The 23,217-nt window shown below is 43.5% G+C and overlaps 2 protein-coding genes across 2 annotated transcripts; one reads left to right on the top strand and one right to left on the bottom strand.

Moving 5' to 3' along the window:
- Positions 1 to 357: 357 nt before the first annotated feature.
- On the bottom strand, positions 358 to 4,812 carry BBS12 (Bardet-Biedl syndrome 12; the record flags this gene model as incomplete). The annotated part of the gene is made up of 1 exon (XM_019494232.2): positions 358 to 4,812. A coding segment is annotated over one exon (2,184 nt), but the record flags the coding sequence as incomplete, so codon positions are not given.
- A 3,189-nt stretch (positions 4,813 to 8,001) lies between these two features.
- On the top strand, positions 8,002 to 15,808 carry LOC102568761 (uncharacterized). Its single transcript, XM_014596230.3, has 5 exons — positions 8,002 to 8,410; positions 10,769 to 10,924; positions 13,068 to 13,196; positions 13,300 to 13,437; positions 13,652 to 15,808. Exons 1-5 carry the CDS (start codon positions 8,408 to 8,410, stop codon positions 13,739 to 13,741), a joined length of 516 nt encoding a protein of 171 aa, XP_014451716.1. The 5' UTR covers positions 8,002 to 8,407; the 3' UTR covers positions 13,742 to 15,808.
- Positions 15,809 to 23,217: the final 7,409 nt, after the last annotated feature.

Here is a 23,217-nt window from a genome sequence, read left to right as displayed (position 1 = left end):
CAGCCATTTGTATTACGATGGATAAACTCCTGAAAGCAGGGACCGGCTGGAACGCTACCATTTACATTATTTTTCCATTCTATTCTCACTCAGAATGGAAGGCACTTACTATTACGGGTGACTCAAAAGTATTAGTTTCAGAAACAGTTTTCCATAGTTTTATACTTTTTTGCTGCAACTTAATTCCAGTTGCCTTCTGGCTCTGATTGCAATGTGTTACTGCATGGTAAAACCGTTCTTGCCTAAATTAGCCAGCCTCAAATTCAGTCTTCAGCCATATTAAAAGCATTGCAGAGCTCAGGCTGTAAAGCTGCCTTTAATTTTAAATGGGGTAATCAGAAAGAACCAAGAAAAAACTACCAAACAGGTAATACTTTAATGTGGATACACTTTTCCTCTTCAAACTAAAAGTAAATTTATACCAAGCTTTGACAGCCTCTATAATGATATTCTCATAATAAAAAATTATTGATTCTTCATATGAATCCCTACCATGAGGTAGAGCACTCCCAGGTATAACCTACTGCAGGACCGGATTCTAAACTTTGTATTTGCAGTAGGTACATGTATGGGTTTGAAATCTATTTATAAACAGTACAAAGTAAGCTACGTATCTGTGCGCACACATTCTAATTTTACATACATTTTGAGCATACAAATGGCTATGCAATATTTTTCAGTCATCCTTTAGAATTGGAGGCATTACAGAATTCTTTACAATACTGTGATAAATATGCACCATATGATTCTTTCAAACAACTTCCAGTCACAGAGATTGTGAATTATTGATAATAATGTGGACTCACAAAATAACGCAGATACCCTTTATGACCATTTTTTAAATAAATCTAAAAAAATTATCTTCCTGAGACACTCTTTTGCCACACTACATTAACTTTTGAATCACTACACAGGTCTTATGTAGCATATTTCAGAGCATTTTACAAAGGAGCTGGAGAATGCAAGAACACAAAAATGAAAGGACATACCTAGGGATATGCACAGTCCTCTAAGCAAGACTATGTTTGGGAGAGGATAGAAATATCAACCTTGCTCTTTGTGCTGTTCTTGGAACATTACAAAATGGCTTCCTGTGTGTTTAGGGAAATGTATTGTCCTCTGCAACCTTCCACAAATATTTTTTTAATTTTGACACTTAGGAGCAGGATGGGAACAGATACTCAAGTTTTCTCTCACAGCTCTTCCAAATGCAAGTCAATACATGAGTGTCTTAGGATGAAAAGATATTGCATTTGTGCTGCCATCAAAATATTTACAGCAGTACAAATGGAAAGCAAATAGATATCCCTACCCTTTGTTGTACTATACTCATGGCTGCGATAAAAGGTTGTGTAAAATACTGCCACTTTATTGCATGGGATATCTATTTGCTCTGTGGCTGAGGAGTGCAGGCAGCCTAGAGCTACCCACACTCTCTCTAGCCACCCTGGCCAGATGCTCCTTGAGGGGCCCAATCCTTTGCACCCTGGGAATTCCCATGTAGGATCGAGCCCGCCAAGCCCAAGATATACCAGTCTGGCTTTCCCTATTCGCAGAAAAGCAGCCTGAGGAATTTCAGGGTGTCTCTCTGAAAGTGGGGAAAATCAGGGTTTTCCACTTACAGAGACCTGCCCTGGGATCTTCAGGGGCACATCTCTGTAAGCAGGAAAAGTCCACGTAGGTCCTTGTGTGCAGGCATGGGACCCGGAGAATTCCTGGTGCCTCGTGCTTCCACTCCAGGACCCACTCCATGATGACCCGGTCCTCTGCATGAAGCACAGGTTTGTGCAGGACCCAGCCTGGGTACCAGCGTGGAGGCATGGAGCACCAGAAGTTCTCTGGGGTCTGTACCTCCCTGCACCTCCTTGCCAGGAACCATGCCAACCTGTGCTTCACATGGAGATGTGGGTTCTGGCATAGAGGCACAGGGTACAGAGGATTGCCCAGATCCTGTGCTGCCCCACACTTCTGTGCTGCCCTGCAGTGAGATCCATGTCAACCCATCCCTCTGTGTGAGGCATGGGTCGGCACAGGTCCCAGCAAGGACGCACAAAGCAGCATGGGACGCTGGGAATGCCAGGGCAAAGGGAATGCATTTTCTGGTGTCCAGCACTGGGTCTGATGTAGGACAAGCAACATGTGTTTCATCCAATAAGCAGATCAGCTGTGGTGGGACACATCCTGCCAAAGCCAAGCAGCTTTGTTGGTAATGTCTGTTTTCACCCTTATGCCACTTCTTACAGACCTATTCTGCCAGATTCAGGAAAGACGAGATTCAGGTGCTAAATCTTTTCATCTAGAAATAATATTAAGAGAAGGATCAAGCATACTTGGCACCTATCCAGATATCTAAAGAGCAGTTCTCTCTCAGCTGTCACCAATTAGTCCCTGGCAGACCTGCACCAACAGGGCCCCTTTCTCTAATATACACAAAGGACACAAAGCAGAGCTTCCCTCAATGTACTTATCCTCCCTGCTTTTGATGGAGGTCTTCATGAAGTCCAAAAAATGCCAGGACAGCATTACTAGCTATTTCCACAGGGTAGCTAATATGCTGTAAGCATACAGCCTCGCTTCCTTTGATATAACCAGTTTGAGTAGTCAGACCCATAAAGAGAGCCTGCAATCCTATATAAATATGAATTCACTTGACACAGGTGAACTTAATAACTCATTTCTCTTTGGACCAGTGATAATTTCAGAGTCTGTCTGAAGCACCAGTAGCACCAAGTCTAGAGCCCTCCGCCACGCTTCCAACTTGGCTGTCACATTGTCATAAACCTGTACAAACTCCATGCATTTAGTTAATGGATCAGGACCTACTTTGCCCACCACCTCTCTCAGATTAAACTCCTGCAGTATATATGCTGAAGGAGAGCCACAGCCTGTCATTTTTTTGAGATGCTGCTTTATAGAGATACTTGCTTCAAATTCTGATGTGTAATTAGCAGAGTTGCACATGACCGTTGAAAGGTACTTATGCCAACCACTTGCTAGAGCTTTAAGGACAAGGGGTTTAAATTCTGCCAAAGATTCTGCCATCCAGCAAGGAGCACTGTGAAACTCTCCTGCAGAGTTTTTATTTCCTTGATTTAAAGCCTGGTCTACAAGCTTCTGAACATGACTGAGGCAGAAGAGTTCAACTGCACCACCTCCAGGAAAAACTTTCCCATCAGTTAAAGCATGCTGCAGTCGATAAGCACAAGTCCAGAACTGATCATCAATGACTTGCATCTTTGAAATCACTGTACTACTAAGCACAGCTGTTACCAGGGTACTTCCTTCAGCCTTTATACTGATAAGCATCCTGCTCTCCAATTCCTCTGTACTCAATTCACCAGTTCTCCAGAAATCCACCCCAACACCACCTCCCACACACTGACTGTTCACTTGGGTGAGGTACGTCACAGGTTTTGCTCCTGTGACCCGAGCAAAAGCATATAACACATTTTGAGTCACTGGGTTGATTATAAGAATGTTATTTAGGATACATCTTTCCATTAGATGTTCACACACATTTCCTTTTACCAAAATTAAATTTACTTCTGACTGCATTAAAATATCTAACATACGACTTGTCCATGAACATCCTGAGCTGCTTTCTTGTACACCCAAGCTTTCTGATACTGTCTTTACATTAGTTGGTCTATTAAATCCCAAATGACGATACTTTTCAGTTAGGTCACCGTCTATGAGGAGCATCTGAAGCAGTCGGCCCTGAAGCTGCTTGGTAACAGCGGCTTTCTCTGGAGATACTGATGTGACATACCCTGGACAGATACAAGAATAACTTTCAGGCACCCCTGGTAAGCAGCATGTCACAATTTCTTCAATATTAAATTGGGACAAACCTGTGGGATTAGTTTTCCATTGCTGACATCTAACAATATCCTGTACCAATTTCATGCTAGCCTGATTTCCATGGCTCAGAGCCATTGCTAATTGTCCAAAATCTTTACATTCATAGTGATGTGTTGAAGGTCCGATGGGATTCCCTTGAAAACTGCCTACATGGAGCAGAGAGCCTTTTTTTCCTACAGCATTAAAGTGTCTACTGTGAGTTAACCTTTTTTTGTTGCAGCTGGATGTAATCGAACTGCTTCCAGGAATTGAAAGCATAGTTTTATCACCCACAGGTCCAACTGCTGAGTGCATTTGATGGCCTGTAGCGTATGTAGGTGAACTCAAACATCTGTTATGAAGATCACAAGTGTTTGCTTGATGGGAACAAGGACCTTCTGGAACACATTCTTCTTCTGTTACAGGAACATCTTTATGAAAATGCATAAAAGGATTCAGAAAGCTGTTAGACCCAGCACTGGGAGTTTTATTTTCAAAAATCTGGGGTCTAGCACTGCTAAAATTTGACTGAATGGGAACAGAATCTAGCCCTTCATATAAATCATGTACCGAGACCGGAAGACACTTGACTCTTTCACTGCAAGAATTTAATCCTTCAGACATCACAGATACTATTACTGGAACAGGAACATTCTGCTGAAGACATTCAAGTACAGCACTGCTCCAGGCACCAGCAAGAAACAACAGAGTAGTTGTCCCAGTTTTATATTCTTTGCTTTGTGCCTGAATTGTTTCATTAAGAAGCTGTCCCACTGCACTAGTTAAATCCAAACTTTCAAGAAGTCTAACTACAGAGCAAGCCAAAACACTCTCATTAGTGCTTTCATTTACAATAAATTTATAGGATTTTAGTGGCCCTAAAAGCGTTCTTCCTATAGATGCTAAAGATGAAAGCTGCTGAAGTCCAACATGTCGTCTTCGGTTCACGTTTCTGAAAGCCATGACCACCAGTCAACATCTGTGAATAAAACAGAGGGTTGTTGCTCCTTTTTTTCCAGAACTCCATACTTCCCAAAATGTTAATGGTATAACGCTGTAAGCAGATATTTTATGATACTTTTTGTGCATATTTGCCTTATTCATGTTCAAAGCATGAAATATTGCGTTATTCAAAGATTACCAAAGAATACTCCTCTCCTCCACCAAATTAAAGGCCTTTTATCTTGTGCTATCAAATATTTTACAGCAGATCAAATTTTACAAAAATAAACATAAATTATCCTTTCCTCTTATTCCCACATCATTCCTATCCCCACATTTTCTAGTCAGTGCCATCTAATCCCATGCATGTGTCTGTTTTATTTAGAACACAAAGTCCTTTGGGCAGGAAATGTAACTCATGTGCAACTGCTATTATTTTGGGGCATTTTTACACATGCAAGCGTCACAGTTGTGTAAATGGTGAAATGTACATCAGCGAGCGCTGAGAAAATGGCAGCGGTGTGCTTTTTGAACTAACACACCTCGGAGGTGCTTTAGTTCAAAAGCGCGCCGCCCACCACCATTTTCTGCATTTTCTGCATGCTGATGCATATTTCACTGCTTACGCAACTGTACGCGGCACAGCGCAGCTCACCTTAGCTCGCGTGCAGCTCTCCGGTGCATCACAGGAAAAAAAATTATCTGTATAAATGCCCTTTATGTCTTATCACCCTGAGTGACGCCACTGACTGTAAACAGAGTTTAAGACAATCACATTTCCCAGGTAGCTATTCATCTCACTCAGTGGCCAGTCCTCCTATTGTTACAAGTCTGAAGAAACAGTCTTTTAAGCTTTGGACAAAGACACTGTTTAGAGTAGTGAACTTTTTTTTTTTTAAAACAACTTAATTTTAACATGAAAAAAGTGAATACCTTTCCTTCCTTATTAATCCTCTCCACTGAGCTCTCCACAGCCTTTATTGATACTTCCTACCACATTAATTAAGGTACAGTGAAATATGGCCATATTCTTTTGAATGATCCTCCATACTAGGATTATACTTTTTTACTAATTTGCTTTAAACTAAATTAACTGAAAATGTGAATGTAACTTTCCTGAGAAGTCTCCACATAGATGCAGTCCAAGATCAAAGATCAGTTTATTCAGATTAACATAGAATATAAAATGAAAAGCTGTTTCCAAATAACTCCATAAACAGATAAACCCCAACTTCTTGTCAAGCCCCTCTTATCCAGATCTATTACCTCTGACTCCCACCTACTTTCCCTCTGGACAATAAATTGTAGCTATTAATATTTACAATAATTATAGCTATTCCTTTGTTGTTTATTGGTTGGACCACATCATCTCTCCAATGGCCTTTCCTCCTTGCTTTTGTCTTCAGGGCCCCCTCTCCCGATAAATTTTATCTTTACTAATTTTCCATCCCTGCCCTCTTTTCAACTCCTTTTCTATTCCACACAAACACCAACTAGAAAGTTTTTCAAGATCCACGTGTAAGGTACCATCACCCTTATTGATGCTGCTGACTGTAAACAGAGCTTTAAGAAAGACAATCACCACATTTCCCAGGGAGCTATTCATCTTACTCAGTGGCCAGTTCTCCTATCGTTACAAGTATGAAGAGTCTTTTCAGATTCATTTGTAAAGTACCTTTTCAGGCCACAAGGGTAAGCCAAAAATACAGGGCCTCAGAACTAAAACTAGAAGGACCCATTCGAGTTTCAACTGACAACAGAAATTTCTTTTAATTTACTTAGACTTGACGTTCCAAAAGAATCACTGATTCTTTGATAAAAATGATTTTATTCTACCATTGTCTGGAATTAGTGGTTTTTTAAGTAAGATTTTCAACTTCTGAAACTGGGGAAGAGAGAGAGAGGGAGAAAAACAAATGTGCAACTAAAAAAAAATGATCTAAGTGTCTGGCAACTTGTCTTGGCATTTTATCACAGGAATAATCTAAGGTTGTCAAGCTACGTGTCCCTATCAGTGTTTCCCACAAACAACCCTCCTATTTCATTACTGAAATCCTTAACAATTTTATTTGCCAGTGTCACTATTACTTCTTTATTTCAAAATTATGATCCAATGCAATGGTAAAACACGTTACTTCCCTGAAAGTTTGGGTCATGGAATAGGATTAATTTAATGGCGTGTCTTACAGGATTTAGTTTTACTGACATACTAACATACTACTGTTCCCAAGTTTTATGCAGGTCTCTATAACTGTTAACAAGTTGCAAGTTAAAATTGAAGTCTGTGGCATTTCTCAGGCTGATTCATTTTAGTAGGGGAAAAACAAGAAGCTCCTTAATTTGGCTTTCTAGTCCACAAATCCTGGCCTAAATCAATTGCAGTGTGTATACGTGCATGTATAAGTACGTATATATGTGCGTATACATATGCGTGTATACGCGTGTGTGCATGCATGCACATGTATGTGTATCTCTGTGCAAAAATGAAGTTTATTTTCTACCTCCGGGGACTTTTTACCATCTTTAATTTTCCCTTAGCCTGAGAAAGGGTGCATGCAGAGCCATCCCTTGGGTAGGGCGAATTGAGGCAACTACCCCAGGCGCCACACTTTAGGGGCCCTGTGGAGCCAGGCGAAGCGGCTACAGCCCCTCCTGTGGGGCCTGCCTGGAGCTGGCGGCTCAGCCCCATGCAGCGGAAGCAGCATCCAGCTCTTTGCCATCCCCCACCTCCACTGGGCTGTTGAGCGGCTTGTCTATGGAGGGTGCGCAGCGCCAAATTTCATTGCTACAGCACTGCTGTGCCCTGCCTTTACCGGGGTCCCAGAGCCCCGTGCAGTGTTAAAGGGGCCCCACACAGGCTGATTTGCCTCGAGCTCTGCACCTCTCTGGGGTTGGCTCTGGGTGCGTTTGCCCGAAAGCTTGCCGAAAACGTTAAAAAAATCACAAAAAAAATTAGGTGGTATAATAAAAGGTATCATCTCTGAACCAAGAGCTCTAGAGTTTGGCATTTCTGTGCGTGTGCATATAACACACAGCTCTATGTGCATATACATGTGTGCGCCTGTGCGTTTATACCCACAGATACAGACACTTACATATAACACGTGAGCTGAAGCTCGCTCAGGAGGACGGACGCATACACGGGTTAGTGCATACGGTACAGCCCGGTCCTGTGCCCCTTCCTTGGCTGCAGCTTGCCCCAGTGCCTGTCTCCCAGCGGGACGGAGCAGCGCAGGGCCAGGGAGCAGCTCCGGAGCGCCGCGCTGCCCAGGCCGGGCCGGCCCCGGGCGGGATGGCAGGGCCCGGCCGCGCCCCGGCGAACGAGCACCCAGGGGCCCGCCGCGCCGCCCCGCTACTGACCGCGCTGAAGTCCCGCCGCGTCTGCGCAGCCGCTCCGCAGCGGGCCCGGTTGCCGGGACACGGACGCCTGGGCGCGTTGTGTATCGACCCGGACTGACCCCGCGGGCGGTCTCTGTGACGCCACAAAGAGCCCGCGCCGCCTGATTGGCCCGGGGGACAGAGACGGGCAGGGTCCTGTGGAACGTTGTCCTTGCCCATTGGCCGGGCTGCGCTGCCCGGAGACGCTGACGCGAAGAGAGGCCGCCTGCGCCCCCAGCCCGGGCACATGGTGAGTCGGGGGGCGCTGCCGGGCTCCTGCGCTCCGGGCCCGGAGTGCAGGAGACTGGGGAGGGGGTATTGCAATTTTATATTGCAGTAATATAATATTGCAGCGGAGGGGGTAGCTCTTACCTCCGCTGGCTGCTGGGACTCGCTGGTGGGGCCCGTGGGCAGTGGCTGGCTCCCTACCTCCAGCACCTGCTGTACCTCACTCCTGGCGCAGCTTTCATCTTACTTGTCCCCAGGACTCAGCTGAGCGCTCGGAAGCTTGCAAAGAAAAACAAAATTATTATTATTATTGTTTGGGTTTTTTTGCTATTTTTCAGCTGTTCTAATAAAAGGTGTCGCCATTGAACCGAGTTTTAGAGTTTTGTATTTCCCTGCGATGGGGAGAGTGGGTTGTAGCTGTGTTGGTCTAAGGACATAGGCCGACAAGGTTCTTTGGGTAAATGTAATGGTACAATATCTTTTATTAGACCAATTAAGTAGTTGGAAAAACGTTTTCCTTGCAAACCTTTGGGCACAAACATCCTTTTTCAGGCAGAGAGAGAGTCTGCTGGTGTTTTGTGGCAGCTTCTATTCCACACCAGCAGACCCTCCCTGTGCCTGAAGAAGGGTGTTTGTACCCAAAAGCTTGCAAAGAACACATTTTCCAACTCCTTAGTTGGTCTAATAAAAGATATCACATCTACCCAAAGAACCTTGTTTCCCAGCTATGGGAGGCTGATAGATGGGCCCAAACCCCTGATCCACTAGGCACATCACAAAGGGGTATGGCTCTCTTGACATGACGGCTTAAGCCGGTCGTGGTGGTAGACACCAGACTCTGGCCATTTGCTGGTTTCGGCAGCCCCACAGGGAGCACAGAAAGCAGCATACAGATTGCAGACACTCTGGGGCTGCTCTGAGAGAAAGGGCAGGCCTCCAAGTACTTCCCAAATGGACACAATGGAGAGGTGAGCACAGACCTCATGTGCTTCCTGCATGGGTTTCACAACAAGTGTTGTGCTTCCTTGGCTGTGCTGCTGCCTATACCCCAGCAGCTGATTTAGTGCATACATACCCTAAGGTAATTTATTCTGCTGTCATTACTTTGGCTGCAATGTAGTTGCTCCCTGAGGCTAAGTCTACACTAAGTTTGCACTGTCTCAGGCATTGGAGCTTACTGTAGACCGCAGAGGTGGGCGGAAGGTGTAAGAGTGTGTCTATGGCAACTGGACAGCAGCAGAAGCCTTGCAGGGGCAGGGTACTGGGAGCAGGGCGGAAGGTTCTGCCAACACAGGGCATCTGCATGTGCACACTGGTGCCAAGAGACCTGGCATTCAGCTGCCAAAGCTGTAAAATGTAGACAGCTGCTTCTTTGGACTTGTATTTCTGTGCAAAGAGAACAGGAATGGAGACGTCTTGCTCAGAGTCATAGCTTCTGTGTTCTTCTCATTTTAAGGCTAAATCAGTGCTGTGTTATCTGCACTTAGTCTGACATGACAGCCAGGAGAGAACAACATGCTCGATCATCTCAGTAGCACCTTAACACTGAGACTGAAAGATGACTGCTTGTGGGTTGACACTGTATAGTTACCAACCCTTCTAGTACAAACATCCAGTTACTTTGCTTTTGCTGTGATGCATAAAGCCCAGCACTTTCTCTGTTTGTCTTGGGGTAGTCTAAGCTAAGGGATTTTTGAGGAGGAGCCACCAAAGACCCAATATCCCGCAGTTGCAGCAAAGAAAGTCCTCTGTCAATTCTGCCCCTGCTAGGTACTCAGACATGCAGGGAGATCATTCAGTGCCTGGGGCAGAGGTGTTTGTGGGAGAGATTATGCTGACCACTGAAAAGCAGGGTGGGGATCTGGGGGAGAGGGGGATCTTAACTGCCCCTGCTCTCTGCACTCCAGCAGCAGCTGCTACACCTACAGCACTTGCTGTAGCAATATGGGCTTAAGTTGCTGTAGCAAAGGGACAAGCTCCCTGTGCTCTGGCGCAGAGGCACAGGTTCCCAAGGGGCTGTTTCTGGTGCCCTGTTCACTCCTTCCCCCCTCCCCCCATACACTTCTGGGTGCAGGGCTGCACCTCTAAGGGTGCAGGGGAGATGCACTCTACACAACTTCAGCTTACCTGGCACCCCCACCCCCTCTCTGATTTACTAATGGGCATGGGGCTACACCTTTATGGCTCCTATGGCCTGGTGACACATGTAGTAGTAAAAACTCCTGGAGGGAAGGGGCCATACTGGCACCTGTTCTGAGTTGGTGCCAGGGCAGATACCCAGCTCTCCCTACAGTTGCACTACTGTAGGTACTTTTATGGTTTGTTTTTCCAAAAAAACATGTTTTTTACTTAAGTTTTGTTTTTCACCTACGTCTTATAGGCCTCCAATTACAGGAAACCTGGGTTGGGTGCAGTCCAGCGGAAGAAAAGTGGATTGAAACCTGAACTAACAGAAGAGCAGAAGCAGGAGATCAGGGAAGCATTTGATTTATTTGATACTGATGGATCTGGAAGCATTGATGTAAAAGAACTGAAGGTCTGTGCTTTTACATTACATTTATTGGCAAAATTGTGCTTTTTGACATCTTTTCCTCTTCGGTCTCTGAACTCAGTTTTAAAATGTTATAGTCATAAATATGATCTGAAATGGCCTGGTATATGAAGGCTACACTTTGCAAATACAGCTGAATTTCTGAGTACCCAATGTAAAAAACTTCTAGTGCCCAATTACCTTGGGTAGCAGGGCCTGAATATTCTAATGAGTATATGGCATTAATATTAAAACTAATGGAGAAACTAACCTGCTTCTAAGCTAACAGTAAAACACAACATATTTCTTTTGTAACATCATGAATGCATGTAGTAGATCGGATTATTTCTAAAGCAGTTCAGGGACTGGGTTTTTCCTTGGAAGTGGGGAAGGAGAGAAGGGAAATGAGGAGGCATTTATAGTGATTTTAATTTTTTTTTCCTGTTCTATAACAACAACAAAAATCCTGCTGCCTCTCTCCTTTCCAGTCTGCTGTGTGCCGCACACAGTGGCTGCCTGTGCCACTTGTGGCACTTATGTCACAAGTTGGCCCTGCCCATCTAATCCAACCCCCTGCTCAGATGCAGTATTTGCTGTTCTAAACCATCCCATAGGTGAATGCCCATTTAGCTTCCTTTTGAAAACCTTAAGGCAGGGGTTTTCAGCCTTTTTTAGGTAGTGTACCTCTGGCAGCCAGACACAAAGTGGGAGGGCAGGGTGGCACATGGGGGGTGCGTGGCTGGACCTGGAGCGGGGTGGCGCGTGGCCAAACATGGAGTGGGGTGGCGCAGGGTGGTGGATGGCAGCGGCAGCACAGAGGGTCACTGCTGCCCTCACCTAAGCCTGGTCCTGGGAGGCAATGGAATGGGATGGTGGGTGGCAGCTCTTCACCCCCGCCTACCTGCACATACCCTCTAGGGCCTTCCCAAGTACCCCCGGGGTATGCATACCCCCGGTTGACAATCTGTGCCTTAAGGGAAAAAGATGTAATAACCTCACTCAGCATCTACTTCCACTGCCCTACTGCTCTTGCAATTAAGAACTCTTCTTGAGACTTAGACCCACTGTCTCTAGTCCTGACATCTGTAATCAAGGGAGAACAGATTTTTCTCCGCCTTTTTTATGGCAGCCATAAAATTTGTACTTTCTGGGCGCATCTACGCTTGTGCACTTACTGCGTAGTAACCAAAATTACTGTGCAGTATGGGCACGTGTCTACACTTGCATGCCTGTATTGCACAGTAACTATGGTGACTTATGCTGATTTGGGCTTAAATTTGATACTCGCATCAGCAGGTATCAAATTTACACCTGATTACTTACTGCGCAGTAACGCAAGTGTAGACACCTTCCTGCACACTAACACTGTGTGTTGTGTACTGACTTGGGACTAACTTTAGTCCCAAGTCAGTCCACACATAGCATTAATGCACTTTAATGCCTGCACATGTAGATGCTGGCCTATTCCCACTTACTGTGCAGTAGCTTACTGCACAGTAAATTTAAGCTGATGTAAATGCATGTGTAGACACTCCTTGTAAGAGTCAAAGGCAGGGATTCTGTTGGGTTTTTTTGTCTGGGACACTGACCAGATTTAAGGATTCTGAATACCTACATGACTCCAGTTTTGTTTCCTTTCCTGTCTAGAGCTAGTATTGGGGATTATTTTAAATTGTTTTTACACAACTGAGTTATAAAACCCGATAACTATTATACTTACATGATTCTAGTTCCACTGATATGTGGTAGAAGTTCTGCCATAGACTCTAGTGGGGGTAGGGTCAAGTCTCTGGTTTGATAATTCAGTCTTTCTGTGAAATATCTTGAAAATAACTGTGTACATTAAAATAGATTGAAAATGCTTACTACAGTACTAAACACAATCATCAAACCCTGCTCTGAACTCCAAAGGAGAAAATCGATTGTTTGAAGTAGGTACAGAAGAGATACTGCTGAGTTTTAAGATTACTAAGCCCTACTACTATTAATAACTACCATAATGAAAAATAACGATAAGGGTTTTCTTTATGCTTTGTAAGCTTTATGTTTATAATTTGGAGAGACAAAAATGAAGCAGTTTAATGCAAATGGTATTGTTATAATTCTATTGGTATCTTCTATACATAAATGAAATTGCTCTTTCAACCAGGTTGCAATGCGTGCTCTAGGCTTTGAACCAAAGAAAGAAGAAATTAAAAAAATGATAGCAGATATTGACAAAGAAGGAAGTGGCACCATTGACTTTGAAGACTTTTTGGCTATGATGACCCAAAAAATGGTAAGAATCATTTTGATTTTTCAGACTACCTAATGTGATAAAGGAATGCTGAAAAAGGATGTTTAGATAGTAGGATTTTCTTTTCCTTTCACTTTCATTTCAGAGTGAGAAAGACTCAAAAGAAGAAATCTTGAAAGCCTTCCGATTATTTGATGATGATGGGACAGGAAAGATTTCTTTCAAAAACCTAAAGAGAGTTGCCAAGGAGCTGGGAGAGAATTTAACAGATGAAGAGCTACAGGTAAATTTTGGAATTCACCAATATTTTCCCAGCAAACTTTGGGTCTGTCCTCATACCTTTACAAGTATAGTTTCAGTAAATTTAGTAAGAGTTCTGGAATTAAATGCATTACCAAAAATCTCAGCAAAAGCTTGTTTACTTTTCAAATGTTTTTTCATAAGTTTTAAAGTAAGTGAAAGATGTTGTTTTGAGTCTGGTTGTCACCTCTTTACAGGAAATGATTGAAGAAGCTGACAGAGATGGAGATGGAGAAGTAAACGAGCAGGAATTTTTGAGGATTATGAAGAAAACTAGTTTGTACTAATGTTTGTTGCCTTCTCTCAGAGTTATTTTAAAATGTGATCTGCAAAAGGTTTAGAAAATACCTGATTTACATCCCTTTTTTATGATGCTTCACAAATCTAAGGAGAGCTTGAAAGGATGCATTTTTGTTTTGCTGTTTTTCAGTAGAATCTGTTTTGTTAAAATTGAGGCCCTATGTAGGATGATTCTAGTTGACAGAAAAACAAGCAAAATGAGATATTACAAAGGTGAAAGCTGAGGGTGGATGTAGAATGTAATAGTTGTGGGGAGTTCAGGTTTTGTCTGTTGCATTTTTTTTAAATAACACTTTCAGTGACAAACACTTCGGGGAAAAATGGATATTGTTTCAGCACCATGGATTCTGCACCATTTACGTTCATTTAAAGTACGGAGCCACAGTACAGATGTTCTCCAGCAAGTCTAGGGAAGACCAGGTTGACTTTTCAATATTTCTTAGTCTTCCAAACAAACCTAAAACCCTTCCATGCTTGGATTGTCCAAATTTACTGTATGACTAATAGTTGTTTTATTGCAAGGTACTCATTTCTGAAGCTTTATTGAGTTCCTGCTATTTTCTTACTTCAAGTACTTAAAGTGAAATTCAGTTCTAGGGTCCACCGAAACCAAAGTTGTACATGCCTGAGGAAACATTGGCTGTGGCAGCTTAGAAACACTTTTATACAATCTGATCATACCTTAAAGTAGATAAATAGTTTGTCGCACTATACAGATATAAAGAACAAGGAAATTCAGGTCCGGTTAGCTTTGTGGCGTTTCCGTACATGCAGGAACTGTATTTTAATTTTATGGGAGTACTTTTACTTCCTTGGGAACTTTTATGTATTGGCAGTTTCTAAGCCTTACTGGCTGGCCACACTTAACTTCCTTAGGACAAGCATATATCTGACAAATGATGCTCACCATGTCATCTGATGACTTACTCCACAAGGAAGGATATTCCACAGGACAATGTAAAATCAGCATGCTAAAACTATAAAGAGGTTGTACAACCTAAGCTATGTGCTTCTCAATTACAGCTTCCAAAAACGGAGCTCAGAAGGGAGAGTTTGACATTCGCGCAAAATGATAATTAGAAAAATTTGGGGACAAAAGGAGATATTGTCTCTAAGACAAGTCAAGATCTTACCTTTTTCATGGCTCTACTGATTAACAGACAGTAAGGAAGCACTCCCCAGAAGATTTGTCTAGTAAAACATTGAAACTTATGATGATGAGGTCTTGGGAGTTGTTCCTTCCTCATCTCTGCAGTTGGAGAGTAACTGCAAGCAGCTGCGAGGCCCCGCAGGGCAGTGCTGGATTTAGGCACAAGCTAAGCAAGCTACAGCTTAGGGCCTCACATTATGAGAAGCCTCTAAATATGAAAAAAAAAATACAGTAAAACCTCACAAACCCAGCAGTCCTGAGTACGTGCTGGAAATTTGAAAATGCCGTTTTTTTAAAACCGGCACTGCAGCCAGTCATGGAGCTGGGGAGGTGTGGAGTAGCAGTGGCTGGTCCCAGGGCAGCAGCCGCACTCAGAGCAGTGGCGCGGGGTGCTTAACGGAGGCGGCAGCAGCCACGTGCAAGCTTCCCTTGCAACTTCCGGGCCCACAGGGGTGGAGCGGCGGCCAGTCCCGAAGCGGCGGGGGAAGTGCTGGATTTGGTAATGCTATGGTGCCTCTTAAACTTGATATAGTTTAGGGCCCCAGCATGTCATAATCTGTCCCTGTCTCGGGGGGAGAGTTAGTCCCAGGTATGGATTTGGGGAGAGTTAATATATATGCCTTTGACTTGCAGATGCAGCGCTGGCATGTTTTGTTCGAATCATTCTATCTTTTCTACAGCTGGCTGTTTTCTCTGAATAGGCCACATTCAGCCTATGAAGAGGTTGGCTTAAATCTATGGAAAACCAAATGTGTTGAACAAAACCTCTTTGTGAACTAAAATATTGTTATCAAATCCTCTGCTAACCTCTTCAGTTGCAGTAGTTATGTCCTCCAGTACTGTTAACTTTAAAAAATGTATGTTTTAACTGTACAATATGAAATAAAAGTGTTTTGCAAGTATAGTGCTTGTGTTGTATTCAACATGTTTTAATATGGGAACTTGCATTACAGTCTATATATCAACAATTTGTGTGAATATGCCAATTTTGGAGTACCTTTTCATTCCAATTTTGTAACTCTTTCTAAAAAAATGCAGCATTAAAATGTTCTGTTAAACATAGGGGTTTTTTTTCCCTAGCATGCTGATTAAAAATTTCTTACACTAACCCAGTCTATTGAGAAAGGGAAATTTGAGCTTCTACAAGACTATGGGGAATCCCAGAACTTGGTAGACTGACTGTACAATTTTTTGATTGCTTCAACAGGAAAAGGGTAATGACTCTTGTTTACGTGTGGTGCATTTAGTTTTTTCCTGCTCTGATCCCATTACTTACAATTCTGAAGGTAGGAAAAAGATACACAGCCTTACCCAGTAAGTCTATATCTTAGCTATAAAGCTAACATGAGCTTGTTAATTAACCTCTTAAATCCAGAGTTTTAGACAGCTGCTAATTTAGGACTCTCTTCTAGTGTGTTAACAATTATAAAACAGTCTTGTGCTGTTTCACGACAGGGCAAAGTGCAGCTCTAGGGACATCCTGCACACTATGCTGAACTATGTCTGAAAATGACAAGTAAATAGTATCTTTATCAACCAATAATTATGTAAAACAACTATGGTTCTACACAAAATATTTCAAACCAGTCCATTCTTGTTCTTTTAAGGATTTTATAATCCATGTTTCTATATATTTGGTCATTTTGCCACTAAAGTTAAAGACAAAACTTCACAAGGCTAGATTTGTAAGACACCTTAGCCTCAAACTCCCCTTTTAGGCACCTAAGTCCAACTGTTCAGTGTGTCAAAGAAAAAAAGTGAGAACAACTTTCTAGCCTGATGGTGAAGAAACTCACCTGGAAGACCCTGGTTCCAGTCTCTACCCCAATAGGTTAGTGGTTTTGGCACTTTTCTTTGAATAAGGAAGCCTGGATTCAGGTCCATGCTCCAAATGAGGCAGTGAAGGATGGCTTTGAACCCCATTCCATGTGGGCACTCTAGTAAGTGGGTTTTTAATTGTAATGAGCATTACAACCTGCACCAGCAGCACCACCTCTTCTGTTTTCTTGGAAAAAAGGACTGACTTGGCTTCAGCACCTAACTCCCAGGAGCAGGTTTATGGCTGTGAAGAAAAGACCTCCCCCCATTGAAAGGTAGGGCTGAGACCCACCGTTCTTCACAGCAGCTGCCTAGTGGTTAACCTAGACTGCTACCTCCTGGGAATCCCATTCTTTCAGTGTCTGGCTTTCCCTATTTACTGTACAGGGGATCTTGGATGTCTAACCTGGAGGTGTGAACTCTACTAGATGGCAGGATGCCTACAAGTCAGACATCACAATGCCTAGGTCCCCCTCTGAATCTTAACTGCATTGACTTTGCCTGGCTAGGATTTTACTCAGGGTCCATGATATTTGGATAATACAGCAGAAATTCATTAAAAAAAATCCTCTAAGATTTACATTCAACTAAAATGAATTAAATGATTAGATTTAGATATAAAAGTATTATTGACAGCCATAAGTTTTTAGTTACAGTTGCAAACACCTTCCATTGTAAAATCCAGACTTAGCTTGGAAAGTTTAGTAAATACAAACATTTTCCTAGACTAACACTACAAATAGAAAACTGTACAAATGAGGTAACTTCCAGGTCTGGTAAAATATGTTCTGATTTGAAACAGATTTCTGCCTAACCACTTCCATCCAACTTGAAAATAATCACTATTTGTTCAGGCTTTAAGGGGACTTAACTGTTTTAAATGGATGCATGACCCAGCTTTGGGATAACAGTTGAGCTAGTTCTTATACAGCACTTGAATTAAACAAAGTTACTGACTTTGGCCTGGATGCAGAAAGGGGCTTAGGCTTAGTGGTACTCACTGGCCGGGCATCCAGCTTTGGGACTTCACAAACACAATTTAGGCTCATAAATCATCTATGCAGTGAATGAGGAGAGTGAGATGCCTAAAGGTGGGATTCACAAGAGCCAGCATGCTGAATGAGGGGTGTCTAACCTAACCAATTGGAAATGCTGCAGGGAGGGATGCGTCTGAAAGACTACCTCTGTCTCTGAGTTGCATTACATTATCTCTAGTCCTGAGGTAGAAGCCCATGTGAGATTGGGATTCACAGGCTGAAACCTCTCCTGGACTTTGTTACTTAAGTTGTTCTTTTGAGTACATTTAACGGCCTCACTTGTTACTTGTCAAAACATACCAGCAGGAGATGGCAATGGCTGTGTTGTCACCCACTTAGGTAATACTGGGTAGCACTCGCACAGAAAGTGGGAAGCCTGGCCTTCAGAGTACTCTTAGCCTGAAGGGGCCTCAAACCCACCCTCTCACCTTCCAGAAGTGTACCTTAGCCATCAGGCTAGAGGCTGGATAGTGGGGCACGCTCAGTTCCTTCTGCTGAAGCTGTCGCTCTGCAGCCAAGAGTGCAAGATTCATGGAATAGAAATGGACACAAATCCATCCTCCCTTCCCCCCACACATACATCTTTATCTTGGCATAATTGTGCCTCACCATATTCATAGCCACCTACATTCTGCCTAATCTGAATCTAATATTCGATACAACACTTCTTGTTGGGAGCACGACCGGATGTCAGAGTGTCCAAACTGATATCAAATGGAGAATTGCCCCTAGGGCCCCCCATATGTTACACTTAAGGCGTGATTAACCAGGTAATCGTGCCATAAGTTGTGACCCAGCTACACATTCAACCAATAAAACATGATGTAATAAAACAATCAATACGCTAAAACATTATGCTACAAAAGTGAGTAATAACTGTGTAGCTTGTTCTAGTCATACCATTAATTGAATATGTGGCCAAGTGGAGGTGGCATCTTCAGCTACAGGGCTTGTAGCAGGGGCAGTGCAGGGAATGCTGCTCACAGCGGGGGCAGTGCAGGGAACGTTGTCCCTCGATGCACGCCCCACCAGACCCCATCAGCTGGGGGACTCAGAGCTGCGGGTGCCCAGGATTGTGATCCCAGGCTCCCCTTGTGCTGGTAATAAGGCACAATGGGATCTAATGCATCATCTCATAATCGTACCTCTGCACAACTGTGTGGATTGTGCATTAGATCCCATTGCACCTTTACCTGCATGTATACAGGGGCCCTGAATGCAATAGAAACCATTGGGCAAAAGTCTTTATACCCTTCACATTCTGGTGTTAGCTATCTTTGTGCAAAGTGGAGGGCTTTTGTTGGCAGTCATGTTGTAGGTAACTACAGAGGATATGTTGGTTGGCACAGTCAGCCCCCATACACTGATGTGTGTTGTCTTCGGTTGACCCTCAAGCTGTAGAGCAGGGGCAGGCAATTTTTTCGGGCGGAGGGCCGCTTACTGAGTTTCGGCAAGCCATTGAGGGCCACATGACAGGGAGCCAGAGGCAGATAAATATTAATTTTCTTAATTTTGGGGGGGCCCTCATGGGCCAGATAGAATGGCCTGGTGGGCTGCATCTGGCCCCCGGGCCTCATTTTGCCCAGCCCTGCTGTAAAGGAACATAAAGGGTCCTTCAGTAGCTGAGTGCTAAGAGTTGCCATACTCTAGCTCCACTAGAAATGAGTCTATCATTTTAGAACGGTGGGAGTAGGTGCTATTTATAATGCTTAGATACATGCTTGCAGTAGCTTAACTAAGGATGAGGCCAATGGGGTGGGGTGGGAGGAGAAAAGAGGCAGGGAGGGCGACCAGAGCAACATCCTCAGATGCCAACTTGCAGGAGTGGGCACAAGAATGGCTAATACCACAGCTGCCAGCTGTCTGTGCCACCACCAGCACAGCTCCTGCTTCCCTGTATGATGCTGCTGCCCACTGCTCAGGGGGCAAAGTTGCCCTGTTATGTCTCTGCATGTTTCATAATATTTTAAATGTATAAAATTCACTCCCAGGCAACCTCACAGTTTAATCCATGTAAAATATTACATCAATTAATATTTAGCAAGGGGTTTGTTTTCTTTTTAAATAAATGCTTCTAATAGATGCAGACTGTTCTAGCTCACAACTAGGAACATAGTTAAAGAAACTGTTACTTCCTGAAAATGACACATGATTCTCTGGGACTGAGAAATGGAACTGCTGGAAAAACACATTCTTCAATCCTAGATTAAATCCTTCTTGCCCTGAGCAAAGGAGAATGCCAGAAGAGTTTTTGCAAACATACTGGATTGACGTATTGCTTGTAGATATTTCATTTTGGCTGGAATTTGTGTTCCTTCCCAGAACAACTTCAGACGGGGGAGGCAAATATTTTTTGGTTTCCCCTTATTATTAATATGGTCATTTCTCTTCACTCAGAGCTTAACCTTTTCTCTACCATGTTTTTAAAAATGACTTATGTTTTCCTACTCAAAAAGCAAAGATGAAAAAAAAACCCAACAGGTTTCCCAGTTTTGTAAGTAAAAAAAAACTTAGCTTCAAAACTCAGTTAAAAATGGTAACAGAAATAAAGCATAGTTGCCTATCACATTTACAAAATGTGAGCACTTAAAAGCAAGAAACCAAACAGTTAAGGACACAACAAAAGCTCACAATCACATTTCTCTATGAATTAATTGACATAAACCTTACAAAGCTTTTTGGTTTTGACAGCCATACTATCTGTCCTATGGGATGGGATAAACTGAGACACTGAAGTTAATTTGTGGGTTTGCCTCCTAGTTGTTCACCTGAGAGGCCAACTTCAGTTTTTAAAACAGTGATAGCCTATCCAGGAATTGGCAGTCAAGACTGAAAGATAATATGTTCTATCAGAAAGAATTGGAGGCCACATGTAAGAAATCCTATAATGAACAGAAGACAACCTTGGATCAAGAGAGCCATTTTTGCACAAAAAGGTTGTTCCACAACAAGCCCATTTGGAGGACTCGTTCTAAATTTTGAGATTAAGGACAAATGTACAATCCCTCATTTCTGTTTTGCAAAAGAATAAAACATTGATAGATACAGGAGCTCAACATAATCTCACTAGAGGGCATCCAGGTTACTGCTGTTAAACGTGTGTGATGTTTCTTTCCCCTATAGATTCTAGCAACCAGTGAATAGGGAAATTATGCTGTAGTTAATTAGCTTGAAAAACCACTTTGGTTGAGAATTAAGATAAGAGATAAAATAAAGAAACTTAAAAACTTACCTAGCTCCACTTGAGAATGGCACAGTTAATGGGGGCTGTCCTGCTGGCACTCTTCCACATGGTATGACCAATTAAATAAGCATCAGAGCAGAGACTGGGAGCTGAATCTATGCGCCCTGGGCTCTAGAGTTGTTCTCCAACTTTCTGCGGGGAGAAAATTTCCAGAATGAAAATTTAAGTATTTTTGTTAAATGGAACCACTTCAATGGTAGAAATAAAAAATACTCACTTTGATAGCCTAGAGCTCAGGGCAATCTTCAGGTATGGGAAGCATGGACTCATTTTCCTGCCCCAAAATAAGAGTGTTTTAACCATTAGCTTAAAATGGTGACTTTAGTGGTTTCTGCCTGCCCACTGATGGAAACCAGGGGACTTCAGAAGCAGATACAGGCATGTAGGGTTAGATCCATAAAGGATCTGTGTATCTAAAAGAGGACATAGGTGGAATTTAGGCCTCTATGTCTATAAAGCTGCAATCAAAGAAAACCTCAAAGGGCTGCTGCCTAACTGTGGAGGTGCTTAAATTCTATAGGTGCTTGTAACTTTTTTAGTTGAATTTCCTAGGTAGCAAGAAATATGTCACTGTGTGTGTCCAGGACTGCCCCAAGCTTGTCACGGCTGAGTAGGATTAAAGCCATTGTAGCAGGACCAAAGCCCCAGAGATAGCCACGATGCCTTCTGGTGGCCAAGCGCTTCCTGCCCCACTCTGGCTCTTTGGGGTACCCTCCCATTCTACCTATCTGTCACACCTTAATATAATTAATAATACCTAAGGGGCTTCCCCAGGGCCCCAAAGTGATCCTCAGTCCTTCAGCTACTTATTGTCTTGAGTGCCTGACTGGCACCTGTCTCAATCCTCTGAGTCGTGGCCTTCCTCTGAGCTTGTGCCTTTGGGCACAAGCTGCCTTAGGGGCAATAATCATGGTTTCCATCCTCCCCTGCACCCATGCCTCGCAGGTGTTATTTGGACAATTTTCTGGACCTTCCTATAGGGGCCTCTGCTTTCTTGGCTTTAGCCCACCGTTATTCTGGCTGCTGCCCTCCAGCCACAATTAATTTTTTCTGCCTCAGCTTTCTTGGCCTCAGCCTTTTTCTGCACATTGGTGCCTGGGCCCTGAACCCTGGCTTTGCCCTTCTCAGGCCATTCAGGCCCCTGGGGTCCCAGACCCAGGCAAGGCTGCTTATGCACCCATCAGCCTTCTGGGCCAGCTGTGCTGTGCTGGTGCCACTCTTCCCCCTTATGGTCCCTAATCCTTATTGGGCTTTATGCAGGGTGCCTCTTGGACAGCCCTGTGGCCTCCATGCTGCCCCTGTAGCCACAATCCAGTCCTCCAGTTTCAACTTAAACACAACACAAATACAAGCAAATACTATTCTTAATAGTACCTCTCCTACTCTGGATTTATGCCATCCTGGAAGCCCTACCACCCTTTGAGTTCTCACCTGTCAGCTCTCATGGGTGACTAGGGTGTTTGCCAGGAAAACTGCTCCCTGCAGCATACAGGGCCAGACTGGCTGCTATGCTTCTGGTGCTGGGCTTAAATGCCCTGGAGCACTGCCCCTTTTGGTCAGATGATTCCCTAACTAAGCACAGGGGTTTCCCCTTGGGCTTAATGGTCAGCCTGCCTCTCCCTGGTACAGTTTAACCCAGCTGTCTGCAGTCTTTACTCTCATGCTGCCTGGCATCTGCCCCACACAGCCAGCTACCTCCTGCTCAGCTGCCTGCTTACATGGCAAGGCTGACCTGCTGCACTTTCTTCTTAAAGTAACAGAAGTCTCTGGCTCTTTGTTACAGCCATGGGCATCCTTCCATTTGAGTACCTTCTGGGGTGTGATCAAGGAGGCATTTTCAAAGTATGCTTAACACACTAGTAGGATTGTGCTCCTCACAAGACACAAGTGCTAGATGTATAGAAAGCTAGGTTTGCTTACAGAGTCAATTGACTTCATAGCTCATTATCACCTCCCTGATTCCTGCTGATTTCTGCCTACTCCACAGGTGTTAACAAGAAGCTATCTTTAATGGTCTTGATGTTCCACTATTCCAACTAGCCTTTTCCCTGCAATTTAGCTGTCTGTTAGCCATTCCTGCTAATATCTGTCTTCTATTTCACAGTCCTGCCAACTGTTTTTTTGCTATAGCTAAAACTTTAACTCAGGTGTGGTAATATGGACTCACGTAGAAATGAATGACAATGAAGTATGGGAGGCACTGTAACAAGCTAA

This window comes from Alligator mississippiensis, chromosome 2 (assembly GCF_030867095.1).
Source record: "Alligator mississippiensis isolate rAllMis1 chromosome 2, rAllMis1, whole genome shotgun sequence".
NCBI classification, from domain to species: Eukaryota; Metazoa; Chordata; order Crocodylia; family Alligatoridae; genus Alligator; species Alligator mississippiensis.
Note: the sequence above shows the minus strand (reverse complement) of the source record. Positions and strands in the feature narration are given on the sequence as shown.

Coding starts and splice junctions, on each gene's coding strand:
- LOC102568761 (XM_014596230.3), top strand. Junction 13,197..13,299: donor CTATGATGACCCAAAAAATG/GTAAGAATCATT, acceptor CTTTCATTTCAG/AGTGAGAAAGACTCAAAAGA. Junction 13,438..13,651: donor TAACAGATGAAGAGCTACAG/GTAAATTTTGGA, acceptor ACCTCTTTACAG/GAAATGATTGAAGAAGCTGA.